The 18,447-nt window shown below is 40.6% G+C and overlaps 1 protein-coding gene and 1 long non-coding RNA gene across 2 annotated transcripts in view; both read left to right on the forward strand.

The window, feature by feature from the left end:
* Positions 1–14,792, forward strand: part of loxl2b (lysyl oxidase-like 2b) — a 102,896-nt gene extending 88,104 nt beyond the window's left edge. Inside the window, exons 5-14 of the mRNA XM_079687699.1 lie at positions 318–534; positions 1,387–1,570; positions 3,274–3,425; positions 5,814–5,981; positions 9,907–10,072; positions 11,261–11,501; positions 12,488–12,603; positions 12,944–13,080; positions 13,370–13,481; positions 14,582–14,792. Of these exons, the coding sequence (XP_079543825.1) occupies positions 318–534; positions 1,387–1,570; positions 3,274–3,425; positions 5,814–5,981; positions 9,907–10,072; positions 11,261–11,501; positions 12,488–12,603; positions 12,944–13,080; positions 13,370–13,481; positions 14,582–14,652 (1,564 nt within the window). The 3' untranslated portion in view covers positions 14,653–14,792. The remainder of the gene's footprint in view (positions 1–317; positions 535–1,386; positions 1,571–3,273; positions 3,426–5,813; positions 5,982–9,906; positions 10,073–11,260; positions 11,502–12,487; positions 12,604–12,943; positions 13,081–13,369; positions 13,482–14,581) is intronic.
* A 154-nt stretch (positions 14,793–14,946) lies between these two features.
* On the forward strand, positions 14,947–16,709 carry LOC307043337. The gene is made up of 2 exons (XR_013809346.1): positions 14,947–15,027; positions 15,556–16,709. It is a non-coding gene; the product is annotated as an uncharacterized lncRNA (long non-coding RNA).
* Positions 16,710–18,447: the final 1,738 nt, after the last annotated feature.

Raw genomic sequence — 18,447 nt, forward strand, 5'->3', positions numbered from 1 at the left:
CAGTGTGAGATGTGAATAGCGTTAAAGCAGGTTTCTGGGAGTTTGATCCAGATATTTGGAAATATCCCAAACCAAATTCTCACATTCCTCTAGCCCAAGTCTTCGTGTGAAATTATAGTTATTTTGACAGTTTTCTAACCTTTTTATATTCCTTTCATCCTCCTCTTTCACCCATTGTCCATCCCCAGACAACACATGTTCCTGTTTTACTGTTACCGAACCCATCTTTGACCTTTAAACCACTTTCCTTTTCAATTCCCAGAATGATGGTATTTAAACCCGGGTAGAGAAGTCATTCTGCTTCTGTGTGTCTGCAGGATGTTTGCGCGCCGCAGGAAGCCCTCGTACTGGGACCACGCTGTGAACTGCACTGGGAACGAGGCGCACCTCTCCAGCTGTAGACTGGGCCAGATTTCACCGCTGAAGTCCAATGTGACCTGTGCTGGGGGGCTGCCGGTGGTGGTGAGCTGCGTACCGGGAAGAGACTTCGCCCCCACCCCCATGGCGGGGTTCAGGAAGGCCTTCAGACAGGAGGTAGGTTCATCTAAAGCACACACTCAACCAGTGGTGCTTATTTGAAAGGTCTCCTATCAAGCAGAATGCACTTTTAATAAAGTTCCCCTATCAGACTGTTCTTCATCAATATATCACAGGTCTCAGATATATCCAGAGCCTGTCTCTGATTGGCTGAAACACCAAACAGATCATTGCAGCATTACCCATAATCCCCTCTGTTTCAGCCCTGTTTCCAAAGTGCTGATTCTCTGTCTGTTACTTTAGCTGAAAATAAGGAGCCCCTCCCCCACGCCCCTCTGAGAGACATTTGGTTAAAAGTAGTCTTCGTTGCAGCGGACCTGCAGGTTTCTGGGAGTTTGTTCCAGATGTTTGGAGCATAATAACTGAACTTCTCCAGGTTTAGTTCTGACTCTGGGGACAGGAAGCCGACCTGAAGACCTGAGAGATCTGGATGGTTCATCGTGTAGCAGCAGATCAGAATAAACCATTCGATGCTTTATAGACCAGCAGCAGTATGAAGTCTCTGGCGGACAGGAAGCCAGTGCAAAGACCTCAGAACTGGACTGACGTGATCCCCTTGCTTAGTGCTGGAGTAGATGTTTTAGTGAGACCTGTAAAGACACCATTATCCAGTCTACTGAAGATAAAAGCACGGACAAGTGTATTACACATCCAGTCTCTACTTTAAATACCAGCAGCAGTACGTGAACAGTAAACAGCGTCTTCTGTGTTTACCTTTTCAAATACATCTCTAAATGTTTGTTAATGTTCGCAGCATGATCAGTAAACAGGGACCACTTTAAGCCTTCAGCGTTTCGTCTCAGGACAACTTCAGGATAAAGTGAAAGTGTGTGTGTTGTGTCTCTGCAGCAGCCGTTGGTGCGTCTCCGCGGGGGGGCCATCGTGGGCGAGGGCCGGGTGGAGGTGCTGAAGAACGGGGAGTGGGGAACCATCTGTGACGACCACTGGAGCCTGATGTCGGCCACGGTGGTCTGCAGGGAGCTGGGCCTGGGCACGGCCAAAGAGGCGCTGTCTGGAGGACGCCTGGGACAAGGTACACAGCGTTATACTGCGAGGAGGAGGAGGAGGAGGAGGAGGAAGAGGAGGAGGAGGAGGAGGAGTTTCATTACTTTATACAATCAGAGAGGGCTAAAGTAAACACATCCTTTACTCGTGTTCAAAAATACTCTGGTAAAAGTAGAAGTACAGATTAAACTTCTTTACTCAAGTCAAAGTAAAGAAGTATGGGCTTTGAAAAGTACTTAAATTAAAAGTACCCATAACTAGCAGCTGTCAATTAATATTTCTAAATCTCCAAGATATGAGACCCCACAGACAAAAGACCAATCAGGGGAGGGGCTATATCTATTTTTATTTATTGTATATAAAGGTAATACATAATATTACTAAGCTAATATTTATTATATCATCTTTTTTTTAATTACATTTAATTTTACATATATATAAATCAGAATACTTTTTGTAGATTTACTCAAGTTACATTTTAGTGACTAACATCATTATTATTATTATTATTATTATTATTTAAAACTGTGTACATTACAGTACATGTGAAAACAACGTAATATAGTCCCTTCCCAGAATGCACCAGCAGTTTTAACTCACGTTCTGCACGTTCCTGTAACATGAGACGAGGAACATGTGGAAAATGTTTCCCATCAGGATTCCTCATCAGCGGAAACCGAAAAACAAAACTCAGATGGAAAAAGTTAACTGACTTGTCAACAGCGATAAAAGAGAAGCATGAGGGGAGAGAGACGTTCACTCTGGAGGGAACACAGGGATTTTACCCTCTGCAGACCGTTGACATGCACTAAATCCTATAGAACTACAGGAGAGGGAAACCCACAAGAAGTAGAACTTCTCTTTAAACTTTGGGAAATAAAGGCTAGTTGCTGACTTCTGTCTGGAAAAAATGCTGCCCCAAAAACAAGTTAAGAAAAAAGAAGGAAAACAAGATGTGTTCGTTAGTAATAAGTAAAACGTCTGCCAATCGAGCGGAGCAGGGATGACGTGTTTACCCTGCAGGAAGCTGCTGGTTCCCTCGTCTCAGAGCCAATGGGATCTCTCCAGAGGAGTTTGGAAAACAGCTCGAATTAAGATTTGTGGAAAACAAACCTGTTTGATAAATGCACAATTTGTTCAGCCGGATAATCTCCACATGTCTACTTTCATAATGTTCTAATCATAAATCTAATGTCCAGAAGCTAAATGCTAACGTTATGCTATAAAGGAGCTACAGCCGAGTCCAGCAGCACGACTTCAACGTCACGCCAACTTCAGATCCATATTCAAACACACAGATTCTAGATGGAAGGAGTTGAAGCGTTTGTTTGAACAGTCTGCAGGAGGCAGGGACTTGCTTTCAAGCAGAACAGAAACTAACTTAGAGGAGTGTTTACGTGTTCGGTGTAATGACGTACAACGTCCTCCACGACTTCTGTAGTCCTATTCAGCCACTTGGTAACAACCATCGTTTCTCAGACACGTCCACTCTTCAGAGATCACCAGTGGGGTCATTGCTGATGATTTAATGTAGAACAAAACGTGATCCGTCTCTTCAATGTGTCTCAACCACAGACCTTAGTTCAGATATTTCCAGAAATTAGTTCTAAAATCCCGTTTACCCTAACCCCAGGGAACAGGAAAGTAAATGACATAAAGACCTTCATGGACGTTTCTTAGTAGTCTCCATGGTACGTGTTGTTCAGAGACAGTTTCCTGTGTGTTCCTCAGGGATGGGTCCGGTTCACATGAACGAGGTGGAGTGCTCCGGCTTTGAGAAGTCCATCACAGAGTGTCTCTTCAACAAAGAGTCTGCGGGCTGCAGCCACGAAGAAGACGCCGCCGTGCGCTGCAATGTTCCTGCCATGGGCTTCCAGCAGTCAGTGAGTACGACACGACACGACACGATACCACACCACACCACACCACACCACACCACACCACACCACACCAAACCACACCACACCATACCACACCATACCACACCACACCACACCAAACCACACCACACCACACCACACCACACCATACCACACCATACCAAACCACACCACACCACACCACACCAAACCACACCATACCACACCACACCATACCACACCATTCCACACCACACCATACCACACCATACCACACCACACCACACCACACCACACCACACCAAACCAAACCACACCATACCACACCATTCCACACCATACCACACCAAACCACACCATACCACACCATACCACACCATTCCACACCATACCACACCACACCATACCACACCACACCACACCATACCACACCACACCATACCACACCACACCACACCATACCACACCACACCATACCACACCACTCCACACCACACCACACCACACCACACCATACCACACCACACCACACCACACCACTCCACACCACACCACACCATACCACACCATTCCACACCATACCACACCAAACCACACCATACCACACCATACCACACCATACCACACCATACCACACCATACCACACCACACCACACCATACCACACCACACCATACCACACCACTCCACACCACACCACACCACACCATACCACACCACACCACACCACACCACACCACACCATACCACACCACACCACACCACACCATACCACACCATTACACACCATACCACACCATACCACACCACACCACACCATACCATACCACACCACACCAAACCACACCACACCATACCACACCACACCATACCATACCATACCACACCACACCAAACCACACCACACCATACCACACCAAAACACACCACACCACACCACACAACAACACACCACACCACACCACACCACACCACACCATACCACACCACACCACACAACACACCACACCACACCATACCACACCACACCACACCATCCCACACCACAATACACTTAATTGTCCCCGTAAGGACATTTGTTCTGGACTCCTTCCTGCAGTTACGCATACATGCAGTGGTGGGCCGTCAGCAGGGTCTTCTCTGCTGGCCCTGTAACCAATGAAATAAAGTGTGTGTAAAATGTTTTTCATGAATATTTAGTTATAAGTTTTAATAGTATAATAACCTCAACATTACAAAATGAAGTAAGGTTTTGTCGAGGCTGAACTGGAATTTCCTACATCAAAAAGTCACTTAAACGCCTCACGGTTATTTCAGTTGGCGGGGGCACAACAGATACTGCTAGCCTTTTGTTGAAAGACGACACATTTGATTGGTAATAAGCATTAGTGACGGATTCATCAGCCAATCAGATGTTGGTGTTCAATGACAGTGTCCTGAGCAAAACTTCTGTCATGAACTTCCTTCATATCATCGACCTTATTTACAAGTGACGGGTGAGCACGTTACTATTCACGTCATTTTAGAGCGACGTGAGAGTGCACAATGACACGAGTTTAATAATAGATTACTTCATTGATCAATGTTGGAACATGTCGTCTGCATTGAACCCTTATCTAGCTGACTGTTGTGATTGTTGATCAGCTGTTGTGATTGTTGATCAGCTGTTGTGATTGTTGACCAGCTGTTGTGATTGTTGATCAGCTGTTGTGATTGTTGATCAGCTGTTGTGATTGTTGATCAGCTGTTGTGATTGTTGACCAGCTGTTGTGATTGTTGACCAGCTGTTGTGATTGTTGATCAGCTATTGTGATTGTTGATCAGCTGTCGTATTGTTGGGAGGCTGTTTGGCATAATGTGCGCATCATCTGATCATGGCTGCGGTGGCTGGAACAGAGACGTGTGAAGTGTGTGTACTGTCTGTGCTTTTCAATCGTTGACTGAAGGCCCTGTCTAAAGCCCCACGGTACGCCACTACATACATGTACATATACAAACATAATAAACATTGAAATACATACACATATCATCACTCATGCACCTACTGACATTTGGCGACCTGTTGCACAACCCTCATGGCCAACATTTAAAAGTATATTACATCACATGTGAGTGTTGAGAAGCTCAATGGACATACTGTAGGCAGGAATGAGTGCTTTGAGAGGTGCAAACACTGCAGCAAGTTAAACACTATTGTGGCTTCTTTTCTTATTCTCTATCAAGCCACGAGACGTAAATTAACAAACTTTTACACATGCAACAAAATAGAGGGGTTTGAGGCTAGAATGGGTGATCTGTTTAGTATTTTGAGCACTTCATAGACATGTTTTTTATATATTTGTATATATCTGAGACCTATAATATTTGTCTAAAAACAGTATAATAGGAGACCTTTGTGTTGTTCTCTCCCAGCTGCGTCTCAGCGGGGGCAGAAACCCCTTCGAGGGCCGGGTGGAGGTCCTGATGGAGAGGAACGGGTCCCTGGTCTGGGGCACGGTGTGCAGCGAGGGCTGGGGCACGATGGAGGCCATGGTGGTCTGCAGGACGCTGGGACTCGGGTTCGCCAGCAACGCCTTCCAGGTACCCTCACACATCCTTTACTCAAGTACACATACTCGTGTTTAAAAATACTCTGGTGAAAGTAGAAGTACTCACTAAACTTCTTTACTCAAGTCAAAGTAAAGAGGCTTTGAAATGTACTTCAGTAAAAAGTACCCATAACTAGCAGCTGTTTTAAAGAGTACCTGACCTCCCTTTATATTAATAGAACAATAATGTCATTGTTAGCTAATGAATGTTTCCATGGTGACCAACGGCAACATGACAACGTTTTCATTGGTCCCTCTTCTTTAGAGAAGACCGGGAAATGATGGATACACGGATCGTGTTCAAATCAATAGGCACGCAATGACTCTAAATAATAATGATCACGCCACCAAACACACATTCAGACTAAAGGAACCAGCCTGTTTGGAAAATGAGAGAAGTAGAAAGTACAGGTATTTGAGTTCAACATGTAAGAAGTAGAAAGTACAGGTGTTTGAGTTCAACATGTAAGAAGTAGAAAGTACAGGTATTTGAGTTCAACATGTAAGAAGTAGAAAGTACAGGTATTTGAGTTCAACATGTAAGAAGTAGAAAGTACAGGTATTTGAGTTCAACATGTAAGAAGTAGAAAGTACAGGTATTTGGGTTCAACATGTAAGAAGTAGAAAGTACAGGTATTTGAGTTCAACATGTAAGAAGTAGAAAGTACAGGTATTTGAGTTCAACATGTAAGAAGTAGAAAGTACAGGTATTTGAGTTCAACATGTAAGAAGTAGAAAGTACAGGTATTTGAGTTCAACATGTAAGAAGTAGAAAGTACAGGTATTTGGGTTCAACATGTAAGAAGTAGAAAGTACAGGTATTTGAGTTCAACATGTGAGAAGTAGAAAGTACAGGTATTTGAGTTCAACATGTGAGAAGTAGAAAGTACAGGTATTTGAGTTCAACATGTAAGAAGTAGAAAGTACAGGTATTTGAGTTCAACATGTAAGAAGTAGAAAGTACAGGTATTTGGGTTCAACATGTAAGAAGTAGAAAGTACAGGTATTTGGGTTCAACATGTAAGAAGTAGAAAGTACAGGTATTTGAGTTCAACATGTGAGAAGTAGAAAGTACAGATATTTGAGTTCAACATGTGAGAAGTAGAAAGTACAGGTATTTGAGTTCAACATGTGAGAAGTAGAAAGTACAGGTATTTGTGTTCAACATGTAAGAAGTAGAAAGTACAGGTATTTGGGTTCAACATGTAAGAAGTAGAAAGTACAGGTATTTGTGTTCAACATGTAAGAAGTAGAAAGTACAGGTATTTGGGTTCAACATGTAAGAAGTAGAAAGTACAGGTATTTGAGTTCAACATGTGAGAAGTAGAAAGTACAGGTATTTGAGTTCAACATGTAAGAAGTAGAAAGTACAGGTATTTGTGTTCAACCTGTAAGAAGTAGAAAGTACAGGTATTTGTGTTCAACATGTAAGAAGTAGAAAGTACAGGTATTTGAGTTCAACATGTAAGAAGTAGAAAGTACAGGTATTTGTGTTCAACATGTAAGAAGTAGAAAGTACAGGTATTTGAGTTCAACATGTGAGAAGTAGAAAGTACAGGTATTTGTGTTCAACATGTAAGAAGTAGAAAGTACAGGTATTTGAGTTCAAAATGTAAGAAGTAGAAAGTACAGGTATTTGTGTTCAACATGTGAGAAGTAGAAAGTACAGGTATTTGAGTTCAAAATGTAAGAATTAGAAAGTACAGGTATTTGTGTTCAACCACTAAACACACATTCAAACTAAAGGAACCAGCCTGAAGTATTCAGAAAAATAAGTAGTGGAGTAAAGTACTGATACCAGAAAAATGTACTTAAGTACAGTAACAAAGTATTTGTACTACAACCAATCAGGATAGGGGATTCATGTTCTCTCCAGATCAATAACACGTCTCAATCACAAGAAATCAGAAGGTAGGTTGACACGTGTGAGGAATTTGACTTGATTTCGTGGTGTATACATAAAAGTAAAACTAAAATTAAAAACACAGATAGAGAACTATTTTAACACAGAAGTCCCAGTTCGAGACATTTTGATTTCACTTCAGGTCAAATTAGTATTTTCTAAATCTCCCAAATCTGGACCATGATCAGTTTTTGTCTAATTACTTTGACTTCAGGAAGTTAATTGGAAATAACTTCATAATTTGTTTTGCACACAAGTCGCCCCAGTCTCATGTGACCCTGATATGAAAAGGTAAAGTTCCCCATCTAGTGGTCAAAGTGGAGAATCACCTTTGTTCACAATTATTCATGGTATTTAAAAAATGTAATTTCTGTAATAAAAAACAAGCTTCAAATGGATTGATTTGCATAACAAGGAAGTACATTTTACCTCCTACATTTATCTGGAGTTACATTGTAATATTTGCAGGACTTTTACGTATGAATGAATTTTGTTCGATTGGTGAATTTGTTAATGAAATACAATTCCTAAAATGTTTTTTTGTAACATCTGATAACAAAATGAACTAGAATAGGTGTTGGAAAGCTCAGAGCCCTACTATATGAAGTTTAAAATGTAAAAATAAATAAATATACATTTCACAGTCGTCGGGAACCCCTATTTCCCATTATTCCTTCAGCACACGAATGCAGCATCTTTCTGTTTCCCAAAGTTAAGAAATATTGTGTTTGTCTTTGACTCTTTGAAGCTTGAAGTCTTCATAATATCAGACGTGTTGGTTTGACCCGGTTCTGTAATTTTTCTAAATCTCCCAAATCTCGACCATCAACAGATTCTGAATAATTACTTTGACTTTAGGAAGTTCATTGGAAATAACTTCATTATTTGTTTTGGACTCAAGTTTCATGTGACCCTGATATAAAAAGGTAAGGTGCGTCCTATAGTGGTCGAAGCACAGAATCACCCTACTTCAATTCAAAGTCATTCCATTTGTACTTTTACTTTCATATACAATTCCTAAAATATTAGGGTATATTTAATATAATATTTATCTGATAACTAAATAAACTTGAATAGGTGTTGGAAAGCTCAGAGCTCTTCTATATATATAGTTTAAACATTTAAAATAAATATCAATTCCGATCACATTTCACAGTCCGAAACTCGTATTTCCCATTATTCCTTCAGCACCTGAATGCAGCATCTTTCTGTAAAAGAAAGTAAATATCAATAATCTGGGATTTCCCAAAATTAGAAATACTTTGTGTGTCGCCTCAGTGTTTCTCTTTGACTCCTTGATGCTTCCACTTGTGTTCATGATATCAGACGTGTGGGTTTGACCCGGTTCTGTCCCCCCCATATACTGTAGTGTTTAAAATATAAAATAAAAATCAATTTCAGACTAACTTTAGGTGTCGGTTTGACCCGGTTCTGTGGTATTTCTAAAACTCCCAAATCTCGCACATAAACAGTTTCTGAACAATTACTTTGACTTTAGGAAATGACTTGTTTTGAACACGAGTGGCCCCGGCCTCAGTTGACCCTGTTATAAAAAGGTAAAGTCCGCCCTCTAGTGGTCAAAGCAGGGAATCACCTTTCTTCACAATTATTCATGGAACATTCAAAATGTAATTTATTTAGTTTAGTTTATTTGTTTACAGTGTCGTGGACAGTCCCGATTGATCACCTGTCACAGCAAACACTAAAGGGGCCATTAGCTTCAGCCAACATTGCTCATTTCCAGCTGTTGTCCTCAGCCAGATGATAACAGACACCTTTTTAAAATCACAACACATTGCCATATCTGCACTGTAGCTGCTGTGCACATGACAATAAAGCCTTGAAATGTGATGCTTCCACAAGTGTTCATGATACGTGATGGTTTGACCCGGTTCTCTCCCCTCATTTTGTTTTCCCTGATGTTTATTTTATTTTATTTAATGTGTTAGTCCCAGATTGAGATCAATACATTGTTTTTTAATTTGTATTTTCTCCCCCCCCCCCCCCCCCTCAGGAGACGTGGTACTGGCCGGGCGATGTGAGTGCTGACTCTGTGGTGATGAGCGGGGTTCGATGCTCCGGCACTGAGATGTCTCTGAACCACTGCCTGCACCACGGGGCCCACCTCAGCTGCTCCAAGGGGGGGGGCCGCAACGCCGCCGGGGTCTCCTGCTCAGAGAGTAAGATCACTACACTTTATTTTATTTAGTAGTCAACATAATAATATAATACTAAGAACTAAACCGATGATTAATGCCAGGTGTATCGCCAGTGACAGAACCATTTCCCCCTCAGTGTCCTGCACTATACACTGTATATACGTACACACACGTTATATAAGTACACAGACTATATATAAGTACACAGACTGTATATAAGTACACACACTGTATATAAGTACACAGACTATATATAAGTACACACACTGTATATAAGTACACAGACTATATATAAGTACACAGACTATATATAAGTACACACACTGTATATAAGTACACAGACTATATATAAGTACACAGACTGTATATAAGTACACACACTGTATATAAGTACACAGACTATATATAAGTACACACACTGTATATAAGTACACAGACTATATATAAGTACACACACTGTATATAAGTACACACACTGTATATAAGTACACACACTGTATATAAGTACACACACTATATATAAGTACACACACTGTATATAAGTACAAACACTGTACACACACTGTATATAAATATACACACTGTATATAAGTACAAACACTGTACACACACTGTATATAAATATACACACTGTAAACAGTGAATATAAGTAAAAACAGTGTATGTGCACACACTATATATATAAGTACACAGACTGTATATAAGTACACAGACTATATATAAGTACACACACTGTATATAAGTACACAGACTATATATAAGTACACACACTGTATATAAGTACACACACTGTATATAAGTACACACACTGTATATAAGTACAAACACTGTACACACACTGTATATAAATATACACACTGTAAACAGTGAATATAAGTAAAAACAGTGTATGTGCACACACTATATATATATAAGTACACAGACTGTATATAAGTACACACACTTCCACTAAAATTCCAGAACCATTTCCCCACCTTTCTTTATCTAATATATCATATTCCAATTACTTGTATATAGACTCTCCTTGCACTATTTCTATTGTATTTTATTTTTATTTACTTGAACTATTTTAACTATTTTCTCCGTTGTATTGTGTTGCACTGTTGGAGGAGCCTGTGGTCTGAGATGCTCATTGTCCTATCTACACTGTAGCTATGTACACATGACAATAAATGCCTTGAATCCTCTCTAACCTCCCCCCCCCCCCAGCGGCCCCGGACCTGGTCCTGAACCCTCAGGCTGTGGAGCAGACGACCTACATGGAGGACCGGCCCATGTTCATGATGCAGTGCGCCCAGGAGGAGGGCTGCCTCTCGTCCTCCTCCAGCCTCACGCCGGCCACCTCGTACCGCCGCCTGCTGCGCTTCAGCTCGCGGATCCACAACAACGGCCAGTCCGACTTCAGGCCCAAAGCGGGGCGAAACTCCTGGGTGTGGCACGACTGTCACAGGTCAGAAACACCACGTTATTTTAAACCATTAATCCACCGAATGATACGTGGAGCGGCCACAAGATCACAGAGAAATAAAACAGAGAAATAAAACAGAGAAATTAAGGTCTCCTACCGTGCAAAATGCACTTTTTGATGTCTTCTCTACATCACCATGTGTCCCTGGTGTGTCCCCGGTGTGTCCCTGGTGTGTCCCCGGTGTGTCCATGGTGTGTCCCCGGTGTGTCCCTGGTGTGTCCCTGGTGTGTCCCCGGTGTGTCAGGAGACTCTCAAAGTGTCAGGAAATAAACCCCTCTCTCTTCTCCTCCGTACCCACATCTCTAAAAACGGGGGAGCAACGGAGCTGATCCAGATTTGCTGCGTCATGACCACATTACTAAAATGTGGGCGGGCTTTAGACCCACGGGCCAATCAGAAACGTTGCTGTCAGAAACAATGAGACGTGTTCTGAAGTAATATGGTCTGTGTTTACATTAGCATGCTAACACTCAGAGCTAACCTGTACTGGAGAGAGTGTGTGTGAAGAAGCAGGAAATCAAAAGGAAGTCACCTTGTGGTAAACCTGAGAGAGAGAGAGAGTTTGAGCTCCATCCTGTTTCAGAGAGGATCCTTGATGTGTTTTGGAACATGATGTGGAGTTTCATCACGGCAGCATTTAGTTGAGTTTCTCCTGCATGAGATCTCCTTTTCTTTTCTTTTTTTAAGCTACTGACCCAGAATGATCACTTTTGTAACAGGCTGAAATAGAGGGGGGATGAGGTTAGAGTGATCTGTTTGGTATTTTGAGCAAAAGACTTCATACAGTAGATATGTTTTTTATATATTTGTATATATCTGAGACCCACAATATATGCCTAAAAATAGTATACATCATATACGTGTGTGTGTGTGTGTGTGTGTGTGTGTGTGTGTGTGTGTGTGTGTGTGTGTGTGTGTGTGTGTGTGTGTGTGTGTGTGTGTGTGTGTGTGTGTGTGTGTGTGTGTAGGCATTACCACAGCATGGAGGTGTTCACCCTCTACGACCTGTTCACTCTCAATGGGACTAAAGTGGCAGAAGGACACAAAGCCAGTTTCTGTCTGGAGGACTCGGAGTGCGATGAAGGTGAGGAACAACACAAGAAGTGAAATTATGTTTGAAAAAAGTCTGAACAATTGTATTCGTAAAAAAACTTGAATTACTAGAAAAAGTGAAATTATGACTAAAAAGTGAAATTATGTCAATGTGTCAAAATTAATAATAGTTAAAATTTGTATTCTTAAAAAAAAGTGAATTTCTGAGAAAAAAGTCAAAATTCTGAGAAAAGATAACATTTGAAGAAAAACACGAATTTAGGAAAAAAGTCAATATTCTGGAGGAAACAAACGTGGATTTTTGGTATATTTGTTTTTTTTTGAAAACTTTTCAGCAAATAGTTCATTAATTTCGTCCCGCTTCCCTGCAGGTATTGAGAAGAGATATGAATGTGCTAACTTTGGGGAGCAGGGCATCACAGTCGGCTGCTGGGATACGTACCGACACGACATCGACTGCCAGTGGATCGACATCACAGACATCAAACCTGGAGACTACATCTTCCAGGTGAGGAATCCATAAAGAGCCATGCAACTGAGAAAACACGGACAATAATTAAAGAAAATGTAAAAAGATATAAAGGAAATAATTAATATTGTAATATCGGGGGAAATAAAAGTCCTAAGAGAAATACATTTAAAAAAAAAACTAATTAATAACACTATATATAAATGAGGCAGACAACAAAGTTCTTCCTATTTTCCATTTGTATTCTATTTTCTTGCCTCTACATTATTTACTCTAAATAAAGAGTGATATGATCTATATGTTCACTTGTTGATATTCCCCCTCACAGATCGTGATTAATCCAAACTACGAGGTGCCGGAGTCGGACTACAGCAACAACATCATGAAGTGCAGATGTCGGTACGACGGACACCGGGTCTGGATGTACGGCTGCCATAACGGTGAGGAAAAAGTCAAATTCTGGGAAAAAGTAAAACATCTGAAATAAACTTGAAAAGTCAAATTATGTTGGACAAAATTCAAAATTAATAATAGTTGAATAATGTATTCGGAAAAAAAAAAGTTAAATTCGGAAAACAAAATTCGGAAAGAAATGTCAAAAATCTGAAAAAATAGCTTTAATTTTTGAAAAAAACTCTAATTATGACTATAAAATCTAATTATGTTTGAAAAAAGTCAAAATTAATAAAAAAATAAAAAAGGAAAAATGAAGTGAAATTCTGAAATATACATGAATTTATGAAAAAAATGTTCAAATCTGAAAAAAACTAGAATTTTTTGAAAAAGTCTAAATTAATAATAGTAAAGATTAAGAGACGGCAATTACTTATCTCGCAAATGTAAGTAAACTATTCTTGACCTACCTTCCCTTCAGTTAGTCTGCTTTTTTATCAACTTGAATTCACTGTATTTATCTGAAGAGTGGGCTTAACACATGAATACTCCTGTGTTACATCTCTTTACATATATATTTAAGAAATACCCCATTATACTTGAAGAATTAGGTGAGGGCCAATCAAAAAAGAGACCACGGGCCGCAGTTTGGACACCCCAATGACTTTAAAAATGTGTTTTTACATGTTATACTAGGCAAGGCAAGGCAAGTTTTGTTTTTGTTTGATTGGAGAAAGTTCTCACTCATCCAGTCATTGATGTGCTCAATGCACTTACTCAGTGTTGTAATTGGAGAGTAGTCTCCTGGTGAAATTGTTATATACATTTGGGTGTCATCTTTATAGCTATGATAACTTTGGTCATTGTTTTTCATTATTCGAGCCAGTGGTAGCATATACATATTAAAAAGCAGAGGTCCTAAGATAGAGCCTTGAGGAACCCCACCTGTCATATTTGTCAACGCTGATGTGTAGTTGCCTATAGAGACTCTAGTGCATTTGTTATGATTTGTTTTAGGACATACTATACTATGAAGGTTTGGACAGCCCCAGGTATAAAGTATGCAGATAGACCGACTCATATTACTCATTGTAGGTGACGTGTGGAGTTATATATTTACAGATATATAATGTGTGTGTTACTGCAGGCGGTTCTTTAAGCAGTGAGACGGAGGAGACGTTCCCCGGCCTCCTGAACAACCAGGTGACCCACAGGTAGACACTCTGAAGACACCTGAACCACCAGATGACCCACAGGTAGACACTCTGAAGACCCCTGAACCACCAGATGACCCACAGGTAGACACTCTGAAGACCCCTGAACAACCAGAGACCCTTGAACAACCAGGTGACCCACAGGTAGACACTCTGAAGACCCCTAAACAACCAGGTGACCCACAGGTAGACACTCTGAAGACCCCTGAACAACCAGAGACTCCTAAACAACTAGGTGACCCACAGGTAGACACTCTGAAGACCCCTGAACAACCAGGTGACCCACACGTAGACACTCTGAAGACCCCTGAACAACCAGAGACCCCTGAACAACCAGGTGACCCACAGGTAGACACCCTGAAGACCCCTGAACAACCAGGTGACCCACAGGTAGACACTCTGAAGACCCCTGAACAACCAGAGACCCCTAAACAACCAGGTGACCCACAGGTAGACACTCTGAAGACCCCTGAACAACCAGAGACCCCTAAACAACTAGGTGACCCACAGGTAGACACTCTGAAGACCCCTGAACAACCAGAGACACCTGAACAACCAGGTGACCCACAGGTAGACACTCTGAAGATCCCTGAACCACCAGATGACCCACAGGTAGACACTCTGAAGACCCCTGAACAACCAGGTGACCCACAGGTAGACACTCTGAAGACCCCTAAACAACCAGGTGACCCACAGGTAGACACTCTGAAGACCCCTGAACAACCAGAAACCCCTGAACAACCAGGTGACCCACACGTAGACACTCTGAAGACCCCTGACCAACCAGAGACCCCTGAACAACCAGGTGACCCACAGGTAGACACCCTGAAGACCCCTGAACAACCAGGTGACCCACGGGTAGACACCCTGAAGACCCCTGAACAACCAGAGACCCCTGAACAACCAGGTGACCCACAGGTAGACACTCTGAAGACCCCTGGACCCCATCCAACATCCGAAAACTTCTTATAAACTCCTCTTCAAACCATCTTTAAATATTCTCCTTCATCCATGTGGCAGCATCTTTTATTCTTCCTCCCATGAAGCCAAAATGGGTCCAAACAGAGCGATTACAGCTGTTTCTGAGTCCTGACAACTATGTCTTATTTTGGATACATTAAGACAAAATATGACTTTTTATGGAGACATGTTATCGCCCTATACTATGACCTTTTTCCGACATACTAAACTAATATTCTTTTTAGACATACTGTATTATCATTTCGTTCCACCATCCTATAATATGACTTTTTCTTGACAAACTATTCTGAAGACTTTGATGAAATGAACTTGTCAGAAAGTGCCAGGTACTTCACAAACGCTGCAGCCCTTCCTGTTCAAAGAGGATTTAAATAAATGATTGAAAAAAAAACAGTAGGAGTCGGTTTAAAGTGCCTTTCACTTTTTATATAACTCACCCTTTTAAATGTAATTGAGGCTTTAACTTTGACTAAATAAATGGGGTTGTATCTTTGAGTTGAAGGTGGGTGCTGTCACAGGTTGCTAACCACTAGCAGCTAGTTGTTAGCTGCATTTTAGCACTTCCTGTCCCCAGGTCTGGAGGTCAATGGTTTTCTGGATGTGTTTTTGGTCTGTGGTTAACACAAGCTGGAGAGATGTTAATTCTACGACATCAAATACGTCAGTAAATACATCTCGGCAATAATCCAAAATCACATGGAGAGATCCTATTGGACGAGGGAGATGCTGCCTTCAGGGTCCAACAGAGAAATACCACATCCCTGCACCACTCTACTCTGAGAAACTAATGGTCCCCCCCCCCCCTTTAGACAGTCAGAGTTGCAGATATGACTTACTGTAATTGAAGTTGTTTTTACTGTTTTACTCCTTAAAAGCGTACGTACAATACCGTGTGTGTTAATGCTATTTTATTGTCCTTTTTTATAATGGTGCTATCTAACCGGTCCTCTGTTTTCTGAGGGTACGGTACACGTTGAACAGCTACATTGTGTTTACTAACAGTATACTTGAACTGAGCGTATCAAACATTTGCTTTGTGTGTAAAGGTGTAATAAAGGTCTGAGTTATGGAGCAACCAAATATCACATGTTCAGCGTTCAGTTATTCTTCACCATCACTCATTCTTCTTCTATGGGAGGATTTTCTTTCTGAAATAGTATAACATACATGTAAGCAGGTTCATGACCTTATATTTAACATATTATAATGTGACTTTAAATTAATGATGAAGGACTTAATGTGCTGTTTTTTTAGTAAAACATTTGACATACTTTGCTATGTTTGTTTTTCCAACTTATAAATGAGTTATTGTGGATACATTTTGAAAAACTATGACGTATTATGAATACATTTAGACATCCTCCCTCAACAAACCATTCAGTGACTTTTTTTGACAAAATTCCACTGAAGATTAAAATCAGAATTAAATTACAATACATATTTACATACATGTCCAAAAACCATGACGATAAAGACGTACTGTAGCAACATTAGCTATAAATAAGTAAAACAATTTAACTTCAACGTACAGCAGAGAGATTTTATTTTTCAGAACGGACATTACTTTCTTTTTTCCCCCCCAAGAAATATGAAAAATGTGAATACATTACATGTCACTTGTTAGACTCTTTTATCCAAAGCAACTTCCATACTCAATACCGTGGGCAATCCCCACAGGAGCACTTTGGGGTGAAGCGTCTCAGGGACACAACGACATGCTGACTGCAGTGGGGTTTGAACTTGTGCTCCCCTGAGCCCAACACCAACACACTAACCCACTGCGCCACACGCATCCAGTAAAAGAAAATGTGGTAAAAATAGTAATATAATAATCTGAAGTTTAAGAAAAATGTCGAACAGAAGATACAAAAAAAAAAAAAAAAATGTATACATAGATAAGTAAAAAAAAAAAAATGAGTTAGTTAATTAAAAAATTAATTCCAATAATAAGTAGAATAATAAATGTTACACATTATACTACAATTTATACCATGTATATTACACGATATACACAGGTGGATTAGTTGCATTAACAGTTTAACGCAGCAGCACTGCCCCCTTGTGGCTCAAAACAATCACTACACTTTTATCTCTGCAGAAGAAGAAAGTGGTTTCACAAAAAAACTGATGTTTTGGGATCCATTCAATCGCTATCCCAGCATGCATTGCTGTATACGGTACAGAAAAAGGCAAATAAAAGAACAAATATGTTTTAAAAAATTGATAGTTACTTATTTAAAGTGAAGATGTGCAGCTTTACTTGGTTGGAAATAGGTATTATTACTGATAGGAAAAAGTTGTATAATGCTGTGAGCAGTGGCTTTGCATTGTGGGTAATGTAGTCACCAGGTCACACTATTAAAGGGTTCCTATTGTGTTTTATGTAGGTTTTAGTGCATGTAAATGGTCTACAAAGGCTAACATGTTCGTTCCTTCTGTAACACACATGTGGTTTCCATCTCTGGATTAAAGTTCAAATGTATTTCATATCTCTGATTTTAAAAACCCACACAGAAGAATGCATGATTTACTGATCCTGGTGAGGGTTTCCTTTCTACAAAATTCAGAGGTCAGTGAAAATCAGACGAGCCACTGAGGCGTGGTGTTGTTCTCAGATCCTACGTCTCTCTCCGCTCCTGTGAGAATAAAACCAATGTTTCAAAATCCCTACGACTATTAAATATCGCCCTTGAAAGCAGACCAAGTTGAACCGAAGCCCTGGAGTCCGTTCAGCTCTTGGAACCCAACTTCTCAACTCATAAAAAAAGCCCCAGGAACTTGGTGTCTTTTTTGCAAGAGTGATTCATAAGATTTGATA

The sequence above is a fragment of the Notothenia rossii genome (assembly GCF_949606895.1).
Source record: "Notothenia rossii genome assembly, chromosome: 6".
Classification (NCBI taxonomy): domain Eukaryota; kingdom Metazoa; phylum Chordata; class Actinopteri; order Perciformes; family Nototheniidae; genus Notothenia; species Notothenia rossii.